General features: G+C 32.1%; 1 protein-coding gene across 1 annotated transcript in view; it reads left to right on the top strand.

The window, feature by feature from the left end:
• SENP6 (SUMO specific peptidase 6) overlaps nucleotides 1-24,763 on the top strand; it is a 96,166-nt gene that overhangs the window by 15,498 nt on the left and 55,905 nt on the right. The window contains 4 exon segments of the mRNA XM_025042883.1: nucleotides 8,517-8,610; nucleotides 10,545-10,605; nucleotides 20,412-20,554; nucleotides 21,529-21,633. Coding sequence (XP_024898651.1) covers nucleotides 8,517-8,610; nucleotides 10,545-10,605; nucleotides 20,412-20,554; nucleotides 21,529-21,633 — 403 coding nt within the window.

The raw sequence follows: 24,763 nt of genomic DNA, 5'->3' as shown, positions 1-24,763 counted from the left end.
TTATTTAATTCTTTGATTTCATTCATCAGAGTTCTGTAGTTTTCTTTATATAGATTTTGTTGATTTTTCTGTGTTGGGTTCCTGTTCAATTTCATTGATTTCTGTTCTAATTTTTGCTATTTCTTTTCTTCTGCTTACTTTGGAATTAAATTGTTCTCTTTCATAAGATAGAAGCTTAGATGACTTATTTTAGATACTCTTTTCTAACATATACATTTAATACTATAAGTTCTCCTCCAAGTACTGCTTTTACTACATCTCACAAATTTGGTAAGTTGTGTTTTCATTTAGTTCAAAATGTCTTTAAATTTATCTTGATTTCTTCATTGACCTATTTGTTGTTGAGAAGTGTATTGTTTAACTTCCATGTATTTGGGATTTTCCAGTTAATTTTTCTGTTACTAATTTCTAGTTTAATTCTTTTGTGGTTTGAGAGCAGACACTATGATTTCTTTTCCTATAAATTTGTTAAGTGTGTTTTATGGCCCAGAATATGTTCTATCTTATAGTGAATGCTCCAAGTGAGCTTGAGAGAAATATGTACTCCTCTGTTTTTCGGTGAAATGGTCTATAGATGTCAATTACAGGCATACCTTGGAGATATTGTAGGTTCAGTTCCAGACCACCACAATAATGCAAATATTGCAACAAAGCAAGTCACAAATTTTTTGATTTCCTGGTCAAATAAATGTTACGTTTATATTATATCATGATCTGTTACATGTGCAGTAGCATTATGTCTAAAAACCTTAATTAAGAAATATTTTCTTTCTAAAAAATGCTAACCATCATCTGAGCCTTCAGTGAATTGTAATCTTTTTTCTTTTGGTGGGTCTTGCCTCAGTGTTGATGACTGCTGACTGATGAAGGTGGTGGTTGCTGAAGGTTGGGTGGCTATGGCAGTTTCTTAAAATAAGACAGAGAAGTTTCCTGCATGGATTGACTCTTCTTTTCATGAATGATTTCTCTGTAGCACTCAATGCTGTATCATAGCATTTTACCCACAGAACTTCTTTCCAAATTTGAGTCAGTCCTCTCAAACCCTGCCGCTGCTTTATCAACTCAGTTTTTGTAATATTCTAAGTCTTTTGTTATTTCAACAATCTTCACAGCATCTTTACTAGTAGATTTCATCTCAGGAAACCACTTTCTTTGCTCATCCATGAGAAGCAACCTGTCATCTGTTAAAGTTTCATCATGAGATTGCAGCAATTCAGTAACATCTTCAGTCTCCACTTGCTAGTTCTACTGCTTTTTATACCACATCTGCAGCTACTGCTTGCTCATTTTGGCTCTTTGGCACAAGAGGCCTAGCTTTTGGCCTGTCTTGGTTTTTGAACATGCTTTTCTCACTAAGCTTAATCATTTCTAGCTTTTGATTTAACGTGATAGATGTGCAGCTCTTTTTTCTTTGAACACTTAGAAGCCATTGTAGAGGTACTAATTGGCCTAATTTCAATATTGTATGTCTCAGGGAATAGGAAGGCCTAAGGAGACAGAGAGAGATGGGAGTGGGCCGCTTGGTGGAGCAGTCAGAACACACACAACATTTATGAAATAATTTTACCATGTTATGTGGACGTGGTTTGTGCTTGCCCTTAAATTATAATGGTAGTATCAAAGATCACTGATCACCAGTCATCAAAGCAAATATAATAATAATGAAAAAATTTGAGAATTACCAAAATGTCACACAGAGACTTAAATGCTGTTGGAAAAACAGTATTGGTAGACTTGCTGGATGCAGGATTGGCACAGACCTTCAATTTGTAAAAAAAACAATTTCTGCTAAGTACAATAAAATGAGGTATGCCTGCAATCTGGTTGATTGATAGTGTTATTGAGTTCAGCTATGTCTTTTGTTAATTTTCTGCTTGCTGGATCAATCCACTTCTGATACAGCAGTGTTATAGTCTCTATGGTCACAGATTCATCTATTTCTTCCTGTAGTCTATTAGTTTTTGCCTTATGAGGTTCGACACAGTTGGTACGTACAAACATGTTAAAGATTGTTATGTCTTCTTGGAGAATTGACCCCTTTAATATTAGGTAATGCCTTTTTTATCCCTAATAACTTTACTTGCTTTGACATTTGCTTTGTCTGAAATTAATATAGTTACTCCTGTTTCTTTTGATTATTGATAGCATGGTGTGTCTTTCTCCAGACCTTACTTTTAATTTACATGTGCCTTTTTATTTAAAGTGGGTTTCTTGTAGACAGCATATGGTTGGGTCTTGCTGTTTGATTCACTCTGACAGTCTTTCTCTTTTAATTGATGTATTTAGACCATTTATATTCAAAGTGATTTTTGATATAGTTGGATTAATGTCTACCATATTTGTTACTGTTTTCTATTTGCTCCCTTTTTCTTTGTTCCTGTTTTTGTCTTCCACTATTTTTTTGCCATTGAACATTTTGTATGATTCCATTTTTTTCCTTTCTTTGCATTTCAGTTATACTTCATTAAAAATTTTAGTGGTTCCCTTAGAGTTTGCTGTATACATTTACAACTAATCCAAGTGTACTTTCAAGTAACACTTATTTCACTTCACAGGTAGTCTACATTAAACCTCCAACAATTCATCAATTTACAGCTTAGGTTTTCCTACCTTAGCACTGGATCTTGTGGTAGTTTCCATTTGTGAGTTGCTGCTCTGATAAGCTGTGATTCTTTAAAGTTTTTACTTTTTGTTTTGAAATTACATTTAGGATAGTTGTAGGACTAGTACAAATAATTCTCATATATGCCCCTAACTTATTTCCACAAATGTTAACATTTAACACAGTTGCTTTATTATAATTTATCTCTTTCTAACTATACATATTTATATACACAAAATTTTTTTCCCCTCAACTATTTGAAAGTAAATTTTAGGCATACTGCCCATTTATGCCTAAATACTCATAGTGTCCTACCTGCCCTTTTTAAGGAACTGTACATTCTGTTAAAGTACTACAGTACAGTTACCAAAATCAGAAAATTAACATTGATATTGCATTATTATCTAATCTATAGACTTTATTTACCTGAAAATGTTCTTTATAGCAAAAGGAAAAAAATTCTGGCTCAGGGTCCAATCAAGGATTATTTATTTAATTAGTCTTGTCTCTTAATCTGGAATAGTTTTTCGATCTTTCTTTGTCTTTCTTTACCTTGACATGTTTGAAATGCACTGGACAGTTATTTTGTAGTTTGGATTTATTTGATGCTTCCTCATGATTAGATTCAAGTTATGAGTTTTTATAAGGAATGACATAAACTAAGTGATCTTTTGTCTTATTGCTTGTGAAATTAACTTTGATCATTTAGTTAAGATGGTGTTGACCAGGTTTCTCCACTGAAAGGTACGGTTTTTCTCTTTGTAGTTAATATGTATTTTGTGGGGAAGTACTTTGAGACAATGTAAATATACTATTTCTCATCATATTTCACTCATTAGTTTGACCTCCCCCCCACCCCCTGCATTTATTTGTTAGTTTTAGGATCCATTTGGTTCCCAAATGATGATTATTCCAATTTTATTCTTCTTTATATATTTATTAGCTCACGCTCTACTAAATACATATTCAAAAAAAAAAAAGCCAATTTTCTTTCCTATGGATGTAACTAGCGCCTCCAGTTTTTGAGCCTTTCTAGGGTTTTGTACATGAATAAATTTGCTTCTGGTTTGCTTTCCTTGTTCTTCATACACATTTTCTCCCCTTGACTTGACTTTACTATGCTAGCTAGTAAGGACGCTCACTACGTAGTTGAGTAGTAGAACTGTTTATAGCTAATTGCAGTGGGAAAATTATGTTTGCCGAAGGTTTTCATAGTTACTCTTTTTCAGATTAAGGAAGTTACCTTCTGTTTTTAGTTTGCTAAGAGTTTTTATTTTTTTCGTTAGTACATTAATAATTTGCAAATGTTAACTCTTGCTTTTGGAATAAACCCTACTTGATGGTAATATTTATATATCACTGGATTTGATTTGCTCATATTTTATTTAGTGTATTATATCTGTTTTCATGAGAGAATGCTTGGTAATTTTTCTTCCTTGAATGTCATTGTCAGGTTTGGGATCGTGTATTCTGACTTCACAAAATGAGCCGCAAAATGTTCCTTTTTTTATTTCTGGGAAACTTTAGGTAAATTTGTTGCTATTTCTTAAAAGTTTAAAAGAAGTTACTGGAGAAGCCCTCTGGATCTGCATTTTTCTTTATGGAAAGATTGTTAATGATGAATTCCATTTCTTTTATTGCTACAACAATGTGCACATCTTTTTCTTGTGTCAATTTGGTAATATTTATGCCTTCACAGGCATTTAGGTTTGCTTTTCTGTAGGTGACTAAATCAGTTCCTACGCACCCATCCATCAAATTCTCATCTTTCATTGATTCAGTTATATCACACATCTGCTATTATCTCCCTTTCTGGATTATTTTGCTCTTATGGGTTTCTGCTTTTCCCTCTCCTTCCATTACTGTCATTTTGGTGGAGGGTATGGAGAAAAATGCATGTATTTAATTTGAGATACTTAACTGGGATCACTCAATGTTTATCTTTCCTTTCCTTCAATTTTATAAGTGGGGTATAGTGGACATAATTTTCCACACTCATTACAAACGTCGGCCATAGCAGAATATTAAATTGTGATAGTCTCAAGGACTTTTGAGGATTTTAAGTTTTTGTTCTTACTCAAAGTTGCTTTAAACTTATGTTTTAAAAATGTCTTTGCTTTTTATATTTTTTTCACCAGCAGTTATCACTTTTGTGAGGCTATTTTTCTTTCACTTATTAATTTATAGATTCTAATCTGTCGATTAGGAAATAATATGATTAGGTTTGTTAGAAATATGTGTACAGAACCCCAGTTCTTTTAGGGCATAAAATATCTCTTGATTTTTCACTGTCTACTGGCCTTTTTGGTTAACTTGCCTCTTGGCTTTCAGAGCTTTTCTCATGCCTGCTCTTTCTTAAAATTAACTAGCCTAAAATCCTTATGCCAAAGAGACATATTTTGGAGTGACAAATTCCATTCCCCTATAGCTCCTAGGCTACAAACCTGTAACAGCAGTACTGAATACTATAGAAGTTGTAATACAGTGGCATTTGTGTAATGCATTGTGCCATGATATTAAGATGGCTATGACATTACTAGGGGATAGGATTTTTCAGCTACATTATAATCTGATGAGACCACTGTTGTATATGCAGTCTATCTTTGAAACTTCATTACATGGTGCATGATTGTGCATGGTATGAATAAGACATCACTTTAGATGAACACCTGGCTGAGATTGTGATTGTCAGGTTTTTCACTGTCAATTTACTTTATTCCCATTTTTATAGTTGACTCTGGAAGTGAGTTACCAAGTCCAGTGTATACTGAAGGGAAGGGGAATTAAGTTTCATCTCTTAGAGGAGAGAGTTTGTACGTATTTTTTTGTAAGAAAGACATGTCTTCTCTCTCCATTTATTAATCAGTTGTTTATATCAGTTTAGACTCGAGTATTTATTTTATTTGCGGGGGTCATCATCCAATACTATTGTTATGTATTTTTGCTAAAATTGTTCTACCTTTGTTTGGCTATTGGCAGGGTCTTTCAGATTGGCTCCTTTAATCTTTTGACATGCCCCCCCCCACCCTTTTTTTAAGTACTTTCTTGCTTTCTGGCACAGCAGAATATTCCAGGCTTATGTTGTATTTTTCCTTCTTCATCCCTAGAATCAGTCATTTTTCCTTGGAGTCCTGGCTCCTTTTATTGGTGAATGGTATTTAGAAATCAAGATCTGGTTGTAGGTGTGCTCGTTGCTACTGGGGTGTCACTGCTCCTAGACATACTGAGACTAAGCTCTGTATACTGCTATGGTACAGTACGTATCTATATTTGTTTCTGTATTTATCCATCTGTACATGTATCAATATGAGCTCATATCAGTCTCTCTAATGGACTCTGTTCTGGCTTTCCTCTCTTGCTTACTTGTAACCTCTTTCTCTGACAGGGAGAAACATTGCTGTCATTATCTATTTACTTATTTGTCCAGCCCCAGTATGCACATAAAGAAGTTTCAAATTTGCTCATGATGGTTTATTTCCTCCTGTTTATTTTTATTTTTATTTATTTTTATTTTTAACGTCTGCAGCACCTGGTATTCCCAGTTATTTTCTCCTGTTTAAATGATATTTTTAGTTGTGGTCTCATATTCTTTGAAACTTTTTTTTGAGGCTTATATTGAAATTTTATATATATGTATATACATATTTGCACGACATATATAAGCACGACATTTATTGCTGAATGACAGATTGATCAAAAATTTGGTAGCTCAAAACAAAATGTATCATCTCAGTTTCCACGAATCAGGAATCTGGAAGCGACTTGGCTGGGTGATTCTAGTTTAAGGTTTCATGAAATTACATTCGGATTTCAACTGTGTGTATCATCTGAAGCCTTAACTAGGGAGGGAGGGTTTTTTCAAGAAGGCTTTCAAGGGTTCTCTCTCACATAGCAGGAAGGTGGTGCTGTTACCTGGGGTACCTGTTCATCTACATATGCCTTTCATCTTCCAAGGCCTCTCTTATCCATCCATATTCACCAGTAGAATTGCCTGATCTTCCTGGGTGCCAATGGAGGGTCAGCAACTTGGTCAGCAGCTTGAAGAAAGACTGAATTGTGTGGCGCAGGAGCCAAGGCTGGGGTGACAGCTGCCACTGTTCCTTTGTCAGCCCCCTCCGCACCTGGGACAGTCTCCGAAATTTTATATTTTTTAAGAAAAGATTTCTGTTTGATTCAGTTAGACTTCTAGTCTTTTGCTTTTATAGTTTTTTTTATACATAATATAGAATTTACCATTTTAATCATTTTTAAGTATACAGTTGTGGAGTGGCATTAGGTATATTTATAATGTACAGTTATTGCCACTATCCATTTCCAGAACTTTTTCATCATCCCAAACAAAAATCGTACCCTTTAAAAAATAAATCTCCATTCTCCTCTCCCTTTTGCTTCTGCTGTTCTGTTTTTTATCTCTGAATTTGCCTATTCTAGGTACCTTATAAAAGTGGAATCATACAATATTCGACCTTCTGTGTCTGGCTTATTTCACTCTATGTAATGTTTTCAGGGTTCATTCATGTTGTAGCGTGTATCAGAATTTCATTCCTTTATCACTGAATAATATACGTGTGTGTGTGTGTACAGAGCACATTTTGTTTATTCATCTGTTAATGGACATTTTGGTTTCCACCTTTTGGCGATTGTGAATAATGCTGCTGTGAACATTGGTGTACAAATATCAGAGTCTCTGCCCTCAGTTATTTGGGGTATATACCTAGAAGTGGGATTGATGGAGTTAAACCTTTAGAGGAACTGTCAAACTTTTTCTGCAGTGGCTGCAGCATTTTACATTCCCATCAACAATGCATAAGAGTTCTAATTTCTCCACATTCTTTTCAACGCATTATTTTTTGTGGGTTTTTCTTTTAATATCCATCTTAATGGGTGTGAAGTAATATCTCATTATAGTTTTGATTTGTATTTTCCTAATGTCTAGTGATGCTGAGCATATTTTCTTGTGAGACTTTTTAAATTATGGATTCTTTTGGGGCCATGTAGGTTGTGAAACTTCTGGTCTCAAACCTGAGTATTTTTGAACTTATGGTTAGGAATTCCCTAATCATGGGGTGGATACATGTTGTCTTCAATTTAATCCAGAAACCCAGAGCCAAGGACAAGACATAATTATCCTCACTGTCAATTTCTTCAGTGAGTTTCTTTTTTTCTCTAGTCCACTCAGGGTGTTGCCCTTCAGGTGTTCTGGTCTTCAGTCTGACTTCTCATCTTGCCTGGGGCCCCAAACTTGATCTTAAAGCCCTGACTCTAGGCTATCAGGTTTTTGTCACATGGCTCTAAATGAGAACTTAAGATCTTATTTCATTTATCTCTTCGGGTTCCCACTTTCCAGTTGTTTATGGCTTCAGGGGATTTTAGCCGTGCACTTATAAAAAATTTTAAACTCATAATAAACATGTTTGGTATTCTGATATAGTTTTTTTTTGTTTTTTTTTTTTGACATTGAGGTTACCATATTGTCAACACAAAAGTCCTTGATTTGTTTCTCTTCTGTTAAAAGGTACAGATGATGGCAGTAAAGAAAAAGTTAGTGGTCTGGATATGTTTATCATGAATAAGGCAAGCAAACTAACAGGCACTAATTTCTAGAATGAGTCATCAAATACGGAGATACAAGGTTGATTTTTATATATTTCATACATATTTATGCTACCCATTTTTATTATACCTTACTAATTTGAGCTTTCTCTAGCAAACACACATGGATGACTGTAAATTAGCAAAAACATTTTAATGTGGATTTTTTTCTCTTTAGAGGAAATAAGATGTTTATGAGAAATCGTCAAAGGGCAAGCAAATTAAAAGAAAATCTAAGCAAAGGGCTTGGGGAATGCTCAATTTTATTTTATATTGAATAGCTTTATTAATGAATACTTATCTCAGTTTGTTTTTATTTCAGCTTTGACTAGAGCAGAATCTGAGAGAGATGGAGGTTTTAAAAATAATTGGAGCTTCGATCATGGAGAAGAAAGTGAAGGAGATACAGATAAAGAGTAAGAATTTTTATTTATAAGAATGAAACTTCATTAGGAAAACAATTTATAGTTCATGGAAATATTTTTAAGAGTGTGGCATTCTTAAGAAAATATTGAACTGTTTTACACTAGCGTTAAGGAAAGAAAAAGTAATTCTTTATTGGTAAATAATTTTGTTGTTAATATTTCTCCATCTTTTGAAATGTATAGACATGCAGGTAATACCTGTAACCTTCTGATTAAAAATCAACCACTGTTGAGAAGATTTCCAGCTAAAGAAATTGTTCTTTTTTAAAAAAATAAATGGGGCATTCTGTTCAAAGATTTGAAAAGCCACCATTTATTGTAAGTCAATCCAGATTAAGACCCCTGAATTTTGTATGAAAGTCTAATCCTATAATATCCTTCTTCCCAGTTATAAGCCTCCCACCACCACCAAATCCATCTTAGGTCAGATTCCCACCAGAAACACTGTAAATGATAAACAGGTGTTGAACCAGACAGAAGTTAAGTAAAGTGTTTATTATGCTTTGTTAATATACTTGGAATTACTTTTGTGTAAAATTTTAAATAAGAGTTTCAATAGAACCTTTTGCATGTTGTCAGATTTGTATTACAGATACAGCATTGCTATTAGTTTCTTGGTTTATTGATCTGGTTTTCTCCTGGCCAGAGAAACAAATTTAGAGAAACAAAAATATATACACTAAGTTCAACCGAAACTATAATTATGCTTTAGAAATTTTACACAGGAAGCCATTCAGAGTATATTGGCTAAATATTGTAGGTGCTTCACTTCTGTCTGGGCAACAGCTCCGTTCATCATTACCACTTTTTGTGCCTTCACCTATGAGATGTTGAACTGAAGTTTTATTTGAAGGAGAGCTTAGAACTGGTAAGTTTGTCATTTAAAATTGGTGTTTTATGGTCTTCTTTCATTTATGTTTTTATTTTTGATTATTTTTTAATTTAAAATAATTTTTTTGTTACAGACATTTAGTATTTATTTAGTTTTGAAAAATTGGAATTAAATTTGAAATTAAGTTGAATGGAAAGTATACCATTTTTTTAAACATTTTTGTAAAATGTTTGGAAGAAGAGAATTTTTAGCATTAAAAAGTTGAGATGTGTATAAACAGTAATGAAACAGATTTTACATTTTTATTATAAATAGCTAGGATTTTACTAAAAATAGCTTAGTTGAGTTGCCTTCGGAGGTGTATTTTGAGCTTCTTTTTGAGAAGACTTGTCATGGTTATGTAAAAAATTTGTCTTAAGGTGCTACCTGTATGTTTCATTTATGAATTGCACTCTGGTTCATCATTATAAGTGGATCTTCAAGTGGATCCTTTATGAACATGTTGAGATTAATATAAACTGTTAATAGATGCATCCTTCTGATCTTTTAGTATCTCAAGCCAATGATTCTCAAGGAAGGGTTGATATTTTCTTCAAAATGGTATTACTGTGGCAATACCATTGGAATTACTTTTTTCTTCATTAGCTAAGATTTTCATATCAGTTTGTTTGTTTGTTTGTTTCTCTGTCCTTTTCCCCTAATTTTAAATCCAAGAAAGAAAGTAAAAATGAGTGTGACCGTATATGAAATCTATAGTTAAGAAAACAAATAGTATGTGTTCATTTATGGCAGGGATCAACAAATGATGGCCTGCAGGCCCAACCTTGCCCACCAGTGGATTTTGTTAATAGTTTTATTGGAACACAGCCACACGTATAATCTGTGGCTGCTTTCATACTACAGTGGCAAAGATGAGTAGTTGCTATAGAAACCATATGGCCTAGAAAGGCTAAAATATTTACTCTATGGCCCTTTACAGAAAAAGTTTGCTGATCCTTGAATTATTATGTATGCAAAGAGGATACAACTTCTGAATTTAATGTATGGGTTGTAATTGTCACTTAAGGTTTTTTTTTCCTTATTTTCTGTGTAGTGAGGCAAATCTACTCAATGTAGATGAAGATGAGGATTCTGAAACCGCAAAAGGAAAAAAGGCAAGTGTTGCTTTTTTAATTTTTAAAAAAGTTTGCATTATATACTGAAAATGAATACTTCAGATGTTTATATTATTTATTTCTAAGACCCTACCACCCTCTTCCCTACCCCAGAAGCAAACGGTGTTTCCAGTTTCTTATTTATCCCTTCAGAGATATTTTATGCATTAAAATGAAAACATATATTCTTGTCTCATCCCCTTATAGTCACACAGTTGCTAGCATCCTGTATATACTTTTTCTAATCTTACTTTAAAAAATTAATATATCTGGAAACTATCCATAAGAGTTCATTAAAGGCACCCTCATTCTTTTCACTTGGTGCATAGTATTCCCATTTTATGATGTGCCGTCATTTAATACCACAATATTTATGGTGTTATCAACCTTTGCTCCCTCCAAAATAATGTCAAGTAAATTAGCCTTCTGTATGGGTTATTTTACTCACACATGAGTATATCTGTAAGATGAATTTCTATAAGTAGAGTTGCTGTATCAGAACAGATAACATTTCTAATTTTGTTATACATGATTTATGCTTTTATTAGTAATGTCTGAGTATACCTGTTTTCTCTAACTTTTGTTACAGTGTTATCAACCTTTTGATATTTGCCAGGGCAAGATAGTATCTCACTGTAGTCTTAATATGCATTTCTTTTATTATGAGTGAAATTGAACACATTTAATATTGCCCATTTATTTATTTTCTAATAATTACCATTTAATATCCTTGGCACATTTTTCTATTTGGTCTTAAATATTATTGATCCATAGGAATTCTGTTTATATCGAGTCTAAAATATACATTTTTGCCCATTTTGACACCTAAAGTCTATCTAGGTGCATATTACAATGATGGCATGACATGGTTTAATTTAAAAAAATTTCTTTGTGCATTAGTACATAACAGCAGTGATGCATCTTAGGTTTGATTGATGAAATACTTTTGGAAAAACTGGCTGATTGCTTTGATACTAGTTGCTAATATTTTAAACGAGTCTTTTTTTTTTTCACTAATTTTTTGTCTCTGCTTTTGGTGGTTATTGCCTTGGAGAAAATGTATTTTCTTATGTTGTGAAATATATTAGTCTTTTTTTATGGCTTTTGGGTTTAGTGTCTTGGTTCCTAATGATGTAAACTTACCTTAAGTAGTTTTACAATACCAGCATAAATATAATTACTAACAAAATGATTAATTTTTTTTATTTCATTTGTTTTCTTGTTGTTGGTGTTTGGTGGCATCCCCAGGTATATCCCAGTAGGAATGTATATTTAAGTTACTGTGTTGAAATTATTCCTGGTTGTTAATTCCACCAGTTGGATATCCCAGTAGGAATGTATATTTAAGTTACTGTGTTGAAATTATTCCTGGTTGTTAATTCCACCAGTTGGATGAGAGCCAGGTTTTGTTTGTTTATTTGTTTTGGAGGAACTGCTTTTTAAAAAAATTTGATTTAATTTGTTTTATAATTACGGAAAAATACGTGGTTCCAAAGTCAAATCTACAAAAGAATTTTTATTCACAGAAGCCTAGCTTTTATCTTGATTCTCTCTATCTCTTTCTCTTTCACTTGTAGGCAGCCTGTTTTAAAATTATGTGGTCTAAACTTGTTTCTTTTTTTTTTAATAATAAAAATGTACCACCCTTCTTGGAGAAAGTATCCACATTGTTTGGTACGTTGGGTTTTTTTTTTTTTTTTTTTTTTTAATTAAAAACTTTTTTTTTTTTTTGCTTAACAGTATAATCTGTAGATCAGTCTACAGCAGAGTATTTATAGAGATCTTTATCACTTTTATTGCTACATAGTACACCAGGTAATGGATGTACCATAGATAGTCAGTTATTTCCTTATCGATAAGCAGAGGTTACCCCTCTCCAAGACTTTTACTATTATTAGCAGTGCTTTAAAAAAGTCTGTACTTACAGTTTTTTCGTATCTTCACAGTGTATTTGTGGGATAGATTCCTAGAATTGTAGTTGCCATTTCAGAATTTAAATCTATAGGTGATTTTGCTAGATATTGCCAAGTGCCTCATTCATAGGCATTAGCACTTGCCATTCTGCTAGTAATATATGAGAATTCCCACTTAATGTAATCTTAGTGGGTATGTGGTAAAACTTGAATTTTTGCCAGTCTGACATAGCACCCTGTCTACATATTTTCTGTATTTATTGTTGAATACTATTTTAGGAGCTTTTAAATTTAGTCCCCTTACCCCATCTTTGTAGGAGTTTTTCTTCCACAACATCTCTATTTTGTCATAATTTAGGGAATTTCTAGAATTTGCAATTTTCTATTAATACTCTAAAGATTTTCTTTATATTACTCACACTGAAAAACTGTAAAGTTTTTCACATTGCGGTTTTCTGTAGCTTTTATTTTCACATCTCAGTTCCATAGAGTGATGCAGTTTAGGTGTTCTTCAGGGAGGTATAAAAATAGTGAACTTTGTGGGGAAAAATAAAAGGTGTTTTTTTTTTCATCACTAACTTCCATGACATTGGTCTTCAGTTTTTCTTTTTTGGGCCTGCAGATGCCCTTAATTTTTTTAAAAAGTGTATACTTTATTACATATTTTAAAGGGTATAAATGTTGATATTTTAAAATAAAACCTATATGATGCTGATACGTATCCAGTGAGCTCTAAAAATAATTATGATTTGATACTCAGCATCAAGTTTTTTAAAAATATACATATCTCCTCTTGAACAATTGGAAATATACTGTGCTTTTTTCTTAAATTTATATTTCTGTTCAGTTTTATCACAGAATTTTATCTTTATATACATTTTATACATGCATTTTAACTTCATGTTAAAAACTTCATGTTAAAATGCATGTATAAAATATATATAAAGTTAAAATTCTGACATAGATTTTTATGTGATTGAAAAAATTTAAATTATCCTATCAACTTTAATAAAAAGATAAACATCCACTGAAATTTAACATGAAATAACATTCCTTTCACTAAAAAGTTCTAAGTATTTTTTTTACTAGATCAAATTATCTTTATAATTATCAATAAACACTTAACTCAAGACTATAATACAGATATTAAACCTATTGTCTAGAATTGTATTGGAAATGTATACCTTAAAACAGATGGTACTGATGTTTTTCTTTATTCATTTAGTCCATTTATCCATGAATAGATATTTATTGCTAGAATAAAACTTTCAGCAGCAATTTTCTTTTTAAACTTTTTTTTTTTTTTTAAAGATACGAGTGCTGAAGAAATCTTGGTCGCATAATAAATAGATGGATATGGAAAGAGTTTTGCTGTTGCATTATCATTCAGTTCTTTCCTTTTGAATTAAATGCCAAAATCACATAGCAGTCTTACATCTAAAAGTTGAAAATAATTTGTAATTCATTCATTAGTCATTGACTTTTTGAATTTGGAGAATATACTGAAAAGGCTTTAAGATTTAACAAGTGTCTAGTAATTATACTTGTTGCTTTTAGATTCTTTTTAAAAACCAAATACACAAATAATTGGAAAAATTGAAATCTTGTTAATTTCAGAATTCCTTTGTCAATACAATATGTTTTAATAAAGTGTCTTATATTTTTTCTTTTATATATTTTCTTTAAAAATTGAAACTCCATATTTAGCTTATTTAGTCTATGGAAAATGTCTACATAGAACTTATTTGACAAGGCCAGCTCACATGCATGTGGCAGTCAGTTGATTAAATCAGATATAATATTTATCTATAAAAGTTTTCTTTTTTCATTTCAAATATACATGTTAATTGGCATCTTCATGACAGCCATTTCACTTGTGAATTCTAAAGCAGAAAAGTATGGCCTTGGCTTTGACCTCAAGTTTATTACCTGGTTGTAATATGGCACAGCACATTTCAGTCTTTTTTTTTTTTTTTTTTTAAATGCTTTCTTTGCTTTGTTTTCACTTAGTTTTTTCCTTAGAGCAATGCTTTTCTTGAAAATAATTGGAATAGAAGACACAAAGTTCATAGATGCAAATATTTGTTACTTTTGTTTTTCCATTTTGTAGCATAGCTAAATTAAGAAAATCCTTTTTTGGTCTAGAATACCCAGTTTCTAACCCAAGGTTCACATTTAACAGAAGTATACATAAAACAGGGAAAGATAAGAAGCCTTACTACCATTGTACGTGCCAAAAGATTCTAGATACTAATATTTCAAATTGTTTTTTTTTTTTTTTCAGGAGGTTTTTAGACTCTTAAAACCATACGTAAGAATTATGTCTTCGTTTTGTAAAATGGAAAAAGATTTATTGTGAAATGGGAGATAGGGAAGGAGATATTGTATGACGCCTTTTTTAGAGATGGGTTTTAAAGTAAGTCAGTTTTAAGAAAATGTAAAAGTGGAGATTAAGGATTTGTGAGTTGATTTCCAAAAATCTATTTGTGCCTCTTTATCCTTTTAGAAAATCTATGTATCCTAGGGGTTAACACATTCCTGGATATTTAATGGCTTGTGGGTAATATATAGGTCTATAATATAATCCCTTTTCTCCATTTGAAAATGAACATAGAATTAAGAGAAAACCTTTATTTTAGTTCAAAGTGTTTTAGTACTCTTCCTCCTCTCTTTCACAGAATAACCTCTTTGCGTTTAGGCTTCTGCACTTTCATTGTGCCTCTTTATAAGGCATGTTTTTCATTAGTTCTGAAAAAAAATTTTAGCCATTATCTTTTTGGATATTGCCTTTCTTTCTGGAACTTTTATTAAACATAAGACAATCATTTTTTCATATAGCTAACCTGCCATTTAGTCTATCCATTACTTTTTTTTTTAAACATTTCAATGACATTTAGCATTTGTAGAACTTCTTTTGATTCTCTCAAAATTTTATGTTTTTTCTATAGTCTAGTTCTTCCTTTATTGTTTCCACTTTGTTTTTAAGAATTTAAATGCCTTTAACATACATTTTTCATGTCTCTCTATTTAACATTCTTTTAGGTTATCTTATCTGAAGTTCTTAGATACTAAATTTCCTGATTACTTGGTTTTTGGTCAAGTTGATTATGTGATGTATGGGAAGTTTGGGTTGAAGATACCACATATTGATAATGTTTGCACTTTTAGCAGTCCCAATGAAATATTTATTTATGTAGCAAATATGTATTAAGCACAATGTTCCAGTGTTCCTGTGGAGCTTAATTTCTATGGCTATATACTCATCAGTCACTTAATGATTAATGTTATAATACAAGGGTTGGCAAACCAAGGCTCACAGTCCAAATCTGGCCCACAACCTATAGTCTATGAACTAGAATAGTTTTTACATTTTTTAAATGGTTAAAAAACAATCAGAATACCCTTTCATGACACTATTTCACTATTTCATGACGTGAAAATTATATGAAATTAAAAGTTTTGTTCATAAAGTTTTATTGGAAAATAGCTATGCTCATTTGTGTTGTCTATGACTGCTTTTATGCTAGAATAACAGATTTGAATTAATTTAGACAAAGTTGAGTAGCTTTGACAGAGACTATGACCCATAAAGTCTAAGATATTTACTGTCTGGTCCTTTAGAGAAAAGTTTGCTGATTCCCTGCACTACATAAATGTGTTGTATGTAGATCAATATTCAGTTGAGGGAAACATAAAGCTTCTGGATGGGTAGTATTATATTACTGTAGTTAATCAGACAGAATATCAGATTCTAGGCCTGCTAATAACCACCCACCTTATAAGATGATTGTGAGAATTATGAAACAATGTAATACACATACATAGTGCATGACACTTGAACATCTTTTATAAATAGCTGCATTATCATTATTAAATGCAGTGTTATTGAACCTTTGTAAACTGGTTTCCCTTTACTAATTATGATGTGTTGTTTATAGTTGCTTATCTGACATCAGTAAGGCCGATTTTTATAGTTGGTTTGGTAACCATGTGATGATTTTGTGGGAATCCATCAGTCCACAGTAGCTCTCCCGATGTTGTGATTGCATTAGCTAGAAAACGGTCTTAGGCTGCTAAAGAGGAGGACAGAGGAGAGGGAAACCTCTAGACTCGAATATATTCTTGACTTTATTAGTAGTAGCAATCTAATCTGTGAGATAGCCATAAATGGCTCAATTTTTACTCAGTTACACTTTATTTCCCCCAATAATTTGATGTAGATTACCAAGAGCACAAATAAAATGAAGGATAAAAATTATTAATTAGGCAGAAAGAAATAGATGTGCCAGGTATCTAAAATAATTTTTATGTTGTATTTTAAACAGCTCTAAATTTTCTGGCAGCTAGAATTGTGTCCTAGAGATATGTAATTGTGTGATAAGAGAATCTTTTACAAATTTACATCTAGTGCCTTTCGTATGGAGAGATTCCAACCCACTCCCAGCTACATTCGAAGTATAACAAATGGGAATGTATTCTAAGAGAATTTGACAAAAAAAAGTAAATGGTTTTTTGTGAGTTATGGTTATCTGACAAAGCTAGAAGCAGTGGTGTGACTTGTTGCTGACTGAAGTGGATGTAGCTTTTGATAGTAACCTATCGCAGCAGAATTAGGCAGTTTAAGAATTTGGCTTATACAGATTTTCTTGCTTTAATTTTAATGATGGGCTTTAAGTTGTCTATTGCTATGCCCAAATGCTTTCTAAAAAGAAAACGCAAGTCTGATTAAATGTGTAAGCACTTAATCAGAAATATGATTGAATTAGCTAAGTTAGGTGCCTCTAATTTGGGTGAGATAATTTTAACTTTTTACATTTATGTTAAGGAACTTTTAGTACAGTTCCTTTGATTTTTAAGATGGTCTGTATCCTAATGATTTTGAGTCTTTTTAGGAATAACATTGTTTTTGCTTTCTGTTAAAAATCAATGTTTGTATTTCTAGAAACTATAAAAATTCCTTCTGCAGTGTAATACGGGAAAGAATAGGCTTTGGAGACAATCAGTTTGGAGAAGTTACAATGCCTTTTTAAGCTTAATAATCTTTATAACATAAGGATAGAGTTTCAATAAAGTTTAAATTACTTGTGATAGAGAGATTTTGTTGAGAAAAAATAACTGAAGTGGGAAATTTGAGCATATTAATCCTGTCCGTCATTCAGCAGTGTCAAGTAATTGACCTAATGTTTCAGGTGCAATTGCTGAAGAACTACTGAAATGTATAAAATATAGCGATTAAATATAAGATATTAAATATGAGATATTGAATATGAAGTAATTAGCATAATGCCTATGCATAGTAAACCCTCAAAAAATACTGTCTGTAATTACAGAATTACATGGTCAAGCTCTAATGGAAACTTTTTGCTTCCAAGATTCTTAACATGTGTATCAAAATCACCTAGAGCTATGGCTCTCCAACAGTGTGATGAGAATAACCTGGAAGGCTTGATAAATAGATTGCTGAACCCAACTCCCAGAGGTTCTGATTTAGGTCTGGAGTGGGGCCTGAAATTTGCCTTTTAAAGTATTCCTAAGTAATATTGATGCTGCTCATTTAGTGACCACACTTTAAGAACCATTGACTTAGAACATTTTTTAAAAATGACATGGGAATAGGCCTAGATCACAATAATTGGATAGGCCTAATTTTTCTTGGCCAAACGCAGTTTAATGACCAGTTGTTTATGACAAAATTTATGGGCTTTCTAATTGAAGATATTTGTGTTTCTAATTAAGTGAGATCTAATAGTTATTGAATTCCTATAGACCCATTCCAGGGCTAGACATTTTGTGTTATTTCTTTGTTCATTTTTGAAATAACTAGTAAAGTTACGTGGCTAGAAAGAGACTACAGGTCTTTTTGATTCCCAAATCATTATTTTTCAACAGTAACAGTTTTCTGTGGGATAAAAAAAAAAAAGAGTTAACAAATACGGAATTGGTTGTATTCTCCTAATGGAAGTGAGAGAGTATAATTTTTTGTCCCCTGTAGTTCTATTCCCATTATCAGTGGTTTCTCTTGGTTTTGATTACATTGTCTTATTTAAGAGCTTGCTTATGAATGGTAGGCATTGCATGTGAAAAATCCGAGGTAATTTGAGGCTAAGGATAATATTATTTCTCTACAAGGGATGTACATTTACTTCTGGCTAGTAATTAGGAACATTAGCAATCTTGGATCACCTTAATCCAATGGTTCTCCGAATGTCTCCTGGTTAGCAGTATCAGCATTACCTGGGGACTTGTTAAAAAATGCAAGTTCTGAGGCTGACCCCAGACCTACTGAATCAGAATAAACTGTAAGGATCGAACACTGCAGTTTGTTTTAATAAAGCATCCAGGTAATTCTGATTTACTCTAAAATTTGAACCAGGTAATTCCGATTTACTTTTTTAATATTTTTTTATTTTTCATTTATAGTTGGCATACAATAATATCTGATTTACTCTTGAACTGGAGGTTTAGATGATTGGAAGCTGGATTTCAACCTGTGAGAGGACTGTTAGCGTTCTAATGCACTCTAATTAATATGCCATAATCCTAATCTGAATTTTGAGGTGTTTACAGGTCCCTTTGTACTTCGTAGACCTTGAACTACACTTTTTGTCTCCTTAGCTCTCTGATTCTGTTGGAAGTTGAGCATAGCTTCTCAGCCTCTCAGCTGCATCTTCTGGAATCAAAGGGTGCCTCAGGGAAAAATACAAATCTGGGTTCAGATTTCTGAGTTTTCTTGTCCCTGATCTTAGTTCTTAATTCTTCACTGCCTTGGTAGCCCTCAGAGGCCTGAAACAGATTTTTTTTTTTTTTTAACTTGTAGTTTTTCCAGCTTTTCTAGTTGTTTGCAGAAAGTAGAGGGAAGATTGATCTGCATTACCTGATATGACATTACCAGGAGTGAAGGAGTCTATAAAGTAAAAGATTAGGAAGTAAAGAAACGTCTCAAGGAAGAGAAAGTGATAAGCAGTATGTCAAAAATAAGTCTTTTTGGAATTTTGTAATGCAGATATGCCTAAAAACAAGAATGGTACTTGCACAGTGAACTCTCCTCAGGCCTTTTTGTGGGAGATTTTTTTTGGAGGGAACTGTTAGATTTCTATAAAGACAGTTGGGGGTGGAGGGGAGGCAAGTCGCTATCTTCTTATGACTATATTTTCTTATAAAAGTAAAAAAAAAATATTAGACTGTTGTTTCAAAAATAAAATTAAAGTATATAAGAATGATTTTTAACATCTTGTTTTGGGTAAATTATCACTAAGATCTGAGGACCTTTGTCTTGAGTCCGAAAGCAACTTTTAAATGTCTCGTGCAATGGATGTAAAAAAATAGTTTTCTTGGTTGAGAAGAGCTTCTCAAGGAATGGGCCATCCTGTTGTCATACTGTGATCTACCTAAAGTGATTGTTATTGATGTGTTCTTATTATTTGCAACTTCAAAAGTATGAAGACATCTCAGTTTCTGCGTTTATATAGAAACTTCGATATTAAGGCCAAGTCCTTGTATTAGTTGAAATGACAACTTATTGCCATATATGGCTGTACTACCCTATAGATAGCAGTAAGGCCTGTTAAGCAGGGGAAATGTTTATTTTTTACTTTTTTTTTGTTCTCCCAAGATCCTCTACCTTCATCTCTTCTGTTTTTCTCTTTAATTTTCTCAGATATCTTTGGAAATATTTAAATGAAAAGAAAATAATATAAATACCCATATCCTATATATTCGTGTTGTCCTTAGGTGGGTGGGGGAAAGTATTGTAGTTGAATTACTCTTAGATCCATGCCACTGCCATTCCTCTTCCTCATCCCTAATATCTGGTACATTTTTACTACCTTTTTAATTGGTTTTCAAATAGTTGGTATTTATTCACTCTTAACATTTATGGATTTTTTTTTACAGTTAAATCGTCAATCTGAAATTGTTGCTACTAGTTCTGGTAATCCCTGGAAGACATGTGCAAGACAAAACAAGACTGAAAGTTTAAAACCTTTGAAAGGCAACCCAATTGGGCTTAACATGCTGAGCAACAGTAAGAAATTGAGGTATCGGCACTACACCACACATTCCTACAAAAAAGATAAAGGGTTTGACACTAAAACTAACTACCTTTGTGGCCAAGTGACCCAAGCTATAAAGTAAGGCCAACAGGTAGAGTGGTCCCAGTGCGAAGATTCATTGCTTTGAATCTTGGGAATAGGGGTGATTTCAGTGATTTTATGGTTCCAAATAAAAGTATTGTAAGAAAAATTTCAGTAGAGTAGGATTTTGTAAAATGAGCTTGCTTTCATATGATTAATAAAATCTTAGTCGTTATATTAGAAGTAGAAGGCATGGTAGGGGGGATGGTCATGTCTCCTTTAGGAGATTCTTATCAGGATTATCTCAATAAAGGACTTTAAAGATTTCTTATTTTTCTTCTCCTTTCCTAATGGTTGTCATAGTGAACCACTGTTACTGATCTGATTGAGCTGTTAACATCTCCTGGAAGTAGGGTTGAAAATCACCATTTAATTTTTACTTTGTCATTTTATAGTCAAACTGTTGAGGTACATCAAAGCTAAGTAACTTTCAAGCTAGTGGCAGAATCAGAAGTAGAATTTAGAACTCATTTTTTTTTTTACACTTATTTTTATTTTGGCATATAGGGAAACTTAGTAATACTCATAGTTTAAAAGCTTTTTTATAAAAGTTCCTAAATAGAGAATAGGGAGAGAAAATATATCTGAATTAATTTACTGGAAATCTCTTGATACAAAATATTAATTAAGGATTCCTGATTTCTAGTGTTCTTCTACTCTTTATCTTCTTTCACGAATTGGATTGGAAACATTTAGAAGCAAATTCAGAAAGTGGGAAACTCCTAATAGACAATTTATCATGGATGATGGCTTTTCTATACATTTTTTTAAGTGATAATAATTTTTCATGCATTTGCTCAGATTTTAAAGGATTTATTTTGCATATGTGTATGTAACTTTCTCCTGTTCACATTATTCTTTGTTTCTTGAATCTGCAGTGGAAATACACAAAATACATCACTATGTTCTGGAAGTGTAGTTCATCGTAGTCATATTCAACATTCTGATACACAGATGTCATTAGTAAAAACAGCAGCCCAAAGGTAAGGATTCCAATAGATTTTTTCACTGTTTCTTCTAAAGCTTTTTTTTTTTTTTTTTTTTTTTTTTTTTTTTTTTTTTTTTTTTTTTTTTTTTTTTTTTTTTAACTTTGTGGAATTTTACTTATTTCCATTGTCTATAAAGATATATTCATGTCTCTGAAATAATTCATGTCCTTGAATTTTATTTTATATCTGCTTTTGACTAAATCACATTCTATAAATAAAGATGTTTTAAATAAAAGCCATTCTGTTGCATTATATTGCAGTTAAGTTAGCCTAATTTTTCCACACTGCACTTAAAACATTTGACAGAAAAATCTTTAGCTGGTAGTTTAGTTCCGATGAGTAAAACTGTAGTTACTACATTACTTTCTTTATAAGGTTTATAGGATTTTATAGTATCAAAATAAATCACTTTATTAGTTTTAAATGTTTGAGAAAATCTTATTTTAGTACTTGTGAGTAGATTTGGATGTTCTCATTGATTATGAAAGTACTACTTGAACCTTGAAATAATGGGAATAACAATGGGGAAAGCTTTGTGTTTTAAATGCTTTTGAGGTTTTCAGTTGGATTTCAGTTCTGAGTCAATTTCAGTTGACTAAGAAATTCTTAGACTCCAATAAGTAAATAAAGAATCTCTTTATATCTTGCATTATGAATTATTGCATAAATTTTTCTTATAACTAGTAAAATTTAAAGATTTGGTATATATGCTAGATGCTGTTCTTTATTATTTAAAAAATCTCCCTTTAGACTGCTACTCATTCAGAAAATGTCTCTCAGAAACCCTTGCTATGTTTATTATTTACATAGATTTGCTATAACATAGATTTTCAACCTAAAACCCTTAAATCTTTCTCATACGTTAGGATAGTAAGAAAACTTTTTTTTTTTGCTTAAATATATTTTTATCATAGTTTTCACATAAAATTTTTGAGAAATCCAACTAAAGAGAAAGATAAATTACATCACATGCCAAAAATTATCTTGCTGTACTATAAAGAACACAAATTAAGCTCTCTGACCTACATATGACACAAAAATGAGAATAAATAATAAAAGGAGAGTAATTAGGGGGATGAAAGAAGGGATAGCATAGTTTCTCAAATACTGACACATTGATAGACTCTCACCAATAAAGATCTGTCATGTTAATATTCTGAAAATGTGGTCTGAGTTGAAATACTAATTTAAAATCAAGTGATATATCTACAACCAAAATTGTTATTGTTTTTGAAGTTATCTATTAGTTTGGAATCGTCTGCATTGTGATCTATTCTTCCCATCCCTCCTTTCCTTATTGGTAATGTTAAAAAACTGATTTCAGTCTGGATATTGGTTTGTTTTGTTTTATTATACGTGTCAGCATTCATTATACCTTGCGTGTGTATTTTTGCATCTACGTAAAAGATTAGATTCTGTTAATAGGAACTGATATTTACTCGTAAAATATTGTTTTTAAAAAATAAAACCTGAATTAATTTGTATTTAAAGAAAAAATCGTGAGTTAAAATACTTGACAAGAACAACTAAGATCGATAGGGAGTTATGTCAGCAGGACAGAATCTACTTATGTTTATCTCTTATTTACAGAATAAACATTTCTTATTCTGACTGCAGCATGTCATTAAAAAGATTTTGAAATTCAAAGGCAAGTTATTGAGAGTTTTTCCAGTTTTCTTCCTTCAGAAACATTTGAGTGATTTCATGCTACATACTAGGCATAGATGAGGTACAGAATAGTCAAAGATGAATATGACAAAGTCCCTGCCTTGAAGCTCAAGTTTGATTAGGGTAGAGGTGAGAAAGACAAGTAAACATGATTACGTGGTAAGTGCAGTAGTAGAGATGTACAAAGTATGTGTAGTGCAATTTACAGAGAAGAAAGCAGTAAAGCATTCACAATGGAAATATTAAGTAGCTTTTATAGTGTACTAGCTAGAAGAGAACACTGCATGCAGCAGAAACCACATCTTCAAAGTCATGAAGAAAGCCTTCACCTGAGGTGGTTGCTACAGCACTTTTGTTTTAATTAGTGTAATGTTGGCACAATTGTCAGGCCTCAGATGAGGGTGAGCACACTGGCTTTATAGCGTCTCTTAATTTTTCTTATTTTCTGAACTCTTAATTTGAAATGAAACAAAATACCATCAGTTGGTAATTCGCATACAGACAGTCTAATCTTGGGATGAATGATATAACTTGTCTCTTAAGTAAATCAGACCTGCATTTTTAATTTACAGTTCTCTAGTAAGATATGGGAACACCTGTGTTATATCTTTTTAATGTAAAATGAATGAGTGAAGATTGTTCAAAGATCAGATTAGCTACTATTTGGAGAATATTATGGTTCCAGTCTATTTTCTTACTGCTGTTCCAAATGTTAATTCATATATAAAAGATAGGTTGTTTATACACTGATAGTGATAGAAAAGGGTAGTATTGATATGGCAAAAAGAAACATGGAAATTTAAAAAAGTATGTAACTCTATACCATCTTCACCCCTAACTTTAATTGGACTTCACCCCTAACATTTACTGGTTTATGTTTTATTTAAATTTTCACTTTTTTTTGTTTTTGTTTTTTATTAAGGATAGGTGAAAAGGTTTGTAGGGCTCATAGGGAAAAATGAATGTCTGCAAAAGCATACATAAACAGTAAATGGGAAAATGGGCTCTTGGAATAAGCAAAATTTAATTATTAATGAAAAGCACTACTTTGAAAGAATTTTTGAAGTCCTAAGTCAGGTCATGGTTACCAGAATCAATCAATTTGTCTTCTTTCCTTTCTTCTTCTTCTTCTTCTTCTTCTTTTTTTTTTTTTTAATATTTAGAAAGCACTAGTATACCACTAGTTCAAGAATGAAATAGTCCAACAAGAATGTAAGTTGACATTTTTACAAAGCCCTACATTACTAATTATGGCTTCCCTCCCTATTTTTTAAAAGCTTTTTAAAAAAATATGTAAGCAACTCTAGGGCAGGACTTGATAATAAATACATATTGAAGAATCTTGTAAAAGCGTCACGAATTATAAATTAGGTATCATGTCATAATGTATTTTTCAAGGGTAAGAGAAATGAGCATGGGTTCTCTCTCTCTCTCTCTCTCTCTCTCTCTCTCTTTG

The sequence above is a fragment of the Pteropus alecto genome, unplaced genomic scaffold (genome assembly GCF_000325575.1).
Source record: "Pteropus alecto unplaced genomic scaffold, ASM32557v1 scaffold7, whole genome shotgun sequence".
NCBI lineage: Eukaryota > Metazoa > Chordata > Mammalia > Chiroptera > Pteropodidae > Pteropus > Pteropus alecto.
This window is presented reverse-complemented; position numbering and strand designations above follow the sequence as displayed.